The 3178-nt window shown below is 63.2% G+C and overlaps 1 protein-coding gene across 1 annotated transcript; it reads right to left on the bottom strand.

The window, feature by feature from the left end:
• Nucleotides 1-858: 858 nt before the first annotated feature.
• On the bottom strand, nt 859-1389 carry FGFBP3 (fibroblast growth factor binding protein 3; the record flags this gene model as incomplete). Its single annotated transcript, XM_082310171.1, has 1 exon — nt 859-1389. One exon carries the CDS (start codon nt 1387-1389, stop codon nt 859-861), a length of 531 nt encoding a protein of 176 aa, XP_082166297.1.
• Between the last annotated feature and the right edge of the window lie 1789 nt (nt 1390-3178).

Below are 3178 nucleotides of genomic sequence, written 5' to 3'. Positions count from 1 at the left end.
TAGAATCTGAGTGGGATGTGTGTAAAGGAGAGAAATCAGGACTGAGGAAAACCTGAGCTTTCCTTACCAAAATGTACCACAGAATTGTGCTTCAGTAGTGGATAAAGTATTTAACAACTCAGACCCCTCTTCCCCCTTGGTAAAACAACTTGCCTACTTCAACACTGTCCCTCTAAACGTGACTGTTGCTTTGGCCCTAGCTCATGAGCTAGGTGAAACACCATTCACCTCCAAACTACAGTCTCCGGACCTAGCTGCTTCTGAGTTTCTCCATCGTTTCACAGCTGGTTTCTCACCCAGCTCTGCTCATGTTCCTGTTTGAAGCCAGTCAGTGACCACCTGCTCTGTGGAAACAGGACTGGACTGGCTTGTTTAGCTTGTGAAATCTTTGTAAGCAAGAAAGTTTTTTCTAGGACTTACTGTTCAGAGAAGTCTCAGTTGTTCCTTATTTTGGTATAAATGTCTGTCTTTCTAGTTGAGCAATTTCAGTGTAACTTTAACCTTGAGGCTTATAGAAATTGATTTGGGGGAGGGAATAGCTGTCTCTCGGTGTTTATGTCCTTTGAAAAACTTTAATGTGCTCAAATACACGAACTGCCCCTAGATGCTCTCGTCTCAGGTAGCTGACAGATGTCCCGCAGGTTGTTCAGCAGCGTAACAGGGCTTTGACGAGAAAAGAGTTACGTGAGCTTCTTGTCATGAAATAGTCACCACTTTATTGGAGAGGAAAAGAGGAAAGCTGACAAAGCCGAGGGACACCGGTGGCCGGCGGGCGAGCACAGGCGCGGCCGGGCGGGCAGAGCGAGCCCCGGCCCGGGGCCAGGCGGCCGCGCTCCCTCCCGGCGCGGCGGGGGCGGCTCAGCCCTCCCAGAAGCCGACGAAGAAGCTGCACAGCGAGTGCCACCGCTCGGCGCAGTAGCTCTGCGCCGGGTCCCCGGTGGGCCCGGCGGTGGCGGCCGGCGCGGAGGGGCCGGGGCCGGGGCCGGGGGCGGGCAGCAGGCGGAGCTGCGCCTCGGGCGGCGCCCGGCCCGGGCCGCAGAGGCGGGCGCTGAGCGGGGCGCCCCGGGCGCAGGGGTGCCGCCGCCGCCGCAGCCTGCCCAGGATCTGCCGCCAGTACTGGCGGCTGCGGCCGCCGTAGGCGGGGCAGCGCCGCGGCTCCCCGCGGTAGGCGCAGCTCCGCGCCGCCCCGCCGCCCGCCGGCGGCCGGCAGCTCAGCCGCAGCTCGCTGGCCCCCGCCGCCGAGCGCAGCTCCCAGCTGCAGCGGTGCTGCTCCGGCGTGGAGAACCGCCCCGCCTGCGCCTCCGCCGCCTCCTCCGCCTCCCGGCCCGCCCCGCCGCCGGCGGCGGCCCCCAGGGCGGCCAGGGCCAGCAGGGCCAGGGGCAGCCTCATCTCCTCGGCGCCGCGGGAGCCTCCTCCGGTGCCTCAGCGACGGAGCGTCCCGGCACGGGGCCCGCCGGCCCGCCGCATCCTCCGCGCCCTGCGGAGACACGGACACCGGCGGGCGGGTGCCCCCGCTGCTCCCACCCGCTGCCCGCCCCGGCGGGAGCGCAGCCCCCGGGGTCGCGCCGGGCTGAGCCGGCTGCGGTTTGTTTCGGCGGAGGGGCGCAGAGCGGGCTCGTCCCTCCAGGGTCGTAACCTCCCGGGCTGTTATCTTGTCCCGTCCCCCCCCGCCCCCGCCCCCGGCTCCGCCGATGGCGGCGGGGCCCCGGGACCGCCCCAGCCGGGAAGCCGTAACCCCGGGGCAGCGTGAGCCGGGACACCGCACCCGCCGGCGGCAGCACCGAAGCGAGACCCGGCGCCCGGCAAACCGCTTCCCCAGAGCCCCGTCCTTTTCCCCCGAACCCGGTTTCCCCCCCGCTCTGTCCCGAGGGCACTCACGGCGCGCTGTGGGGTGGCTGCAGGTGCCCGGGGACAGGCGTGCGCGACCGGCTGCGCTCTCCGGCTGCCGACGGCGGGGCCGGGGCCGGGGGTTATCAATGGCCGGGGGCTGCCCCCGCCGACGCCCCTCCCCGGCCCGCCGCCGCGGGGGGACAGCGCCGGGACACGCCGGGAGCTCCGTGCCCCGGCGGCACCGGCTCGTGGGAAGCTCCCCGCCCCCCTCGCTTTTGTTCGAGGAAACCGCACGCCGGGACCGCGAAAGCACCCCGGGCTGTGGCCGAGGGAGCGGGGTCTGGGTGCCGAGTCGGGCAGCAGCGGCTGTGCGAGAGCCTCCCTTCGGGGGACGGGGGTCTGGCGGACGAGAATCGATCTGTTTCTTTATTTTCCTTTGAAGTTCATGGAGTTAGATCACAAAAAGGGAATCTCATTTGGGAAGTAAAATATCAGGGTGGGTTGTTCTGGGATGGTTATTTTTTGTTAATGTGGAGGCAAGCTTCGGGGGTGGGGGCAGAGGGTGGGTGATTAAAAAAAAGTGGCCGAAGTTGCAAGAGAACGTAGATGTGACCTTTGTGTTACCGCACGTTTGGGGATGGGAGATCAGACACCAGTTTTGGGAATCTCTGTTTGGACGTAGACTCTCAAAATCCGCACGTGTGTTTCATGGGCGATGATGTACTTCGCACGTTGTTCCAAACTACTTACCACTCTGACTCTCTTACAAAGACTGAAGACAACAACCCCTCGAGTTCCCAGCAGCTCCCTGCTGTCTCCGCAGTAGCAGATCGGCAGAGGAGCGTGTCCCTGCTCAGTACGCCGAGCCCAGCACCGCACGGCGGAGATGCTCGTTGCCCAGGGCACTTGCAGGGGAGGTCCAGGCTGTCCCCTGAGCTGTCACAAGCTTTTGGAAAGATTATTAATGAGCTCTATATATAGATACACTCATATCCCCCATGTATATTTATACCCTGTATTTACATTGCTGAGGCTATTACACCGACAGTATGATGGTCTGGATAATGCAATAGCTGAACCGCAGCTATCCTAAAGCAGGCAGGGCTGCGGGCACAACGCAGGCTGACACCAGCCCCGGCTCTCGCCCCTCGGCAGCTTATGGGGCAGTGAGGGGCACCTTGCTGGGGACACCCGGGGCCGGCCACCACCTGGGCTGGAGCACAGCAACAAAGCTCCTGGTAGAGCAAAGCTAAAATGTAGCCTTCTTTGCACAAGGAGATAAATGTTGCTGTAATGAAGACCGGGACAGTGACATCTGCTCTAGGCTTTTTTCTTGTGTCATTCCCCC

The sequence above is a fragment of the Platalea leucorodia genome, assembly GCF_965183815.1.
Source record: "Platalea leucorodia genome assembly, chromosome: 4".
NCBI classification, from domain to species: Eukaryota; Metazoa; Chordata; class Aves; order Pelecaniformes; family Threskiornithidae; genus Platalea; species Platalea leucorodia.
Note: the sequence above shows the minus strand (reverse complement) of the source record. Positions and strands in the feature narration are given on the sequence as shown.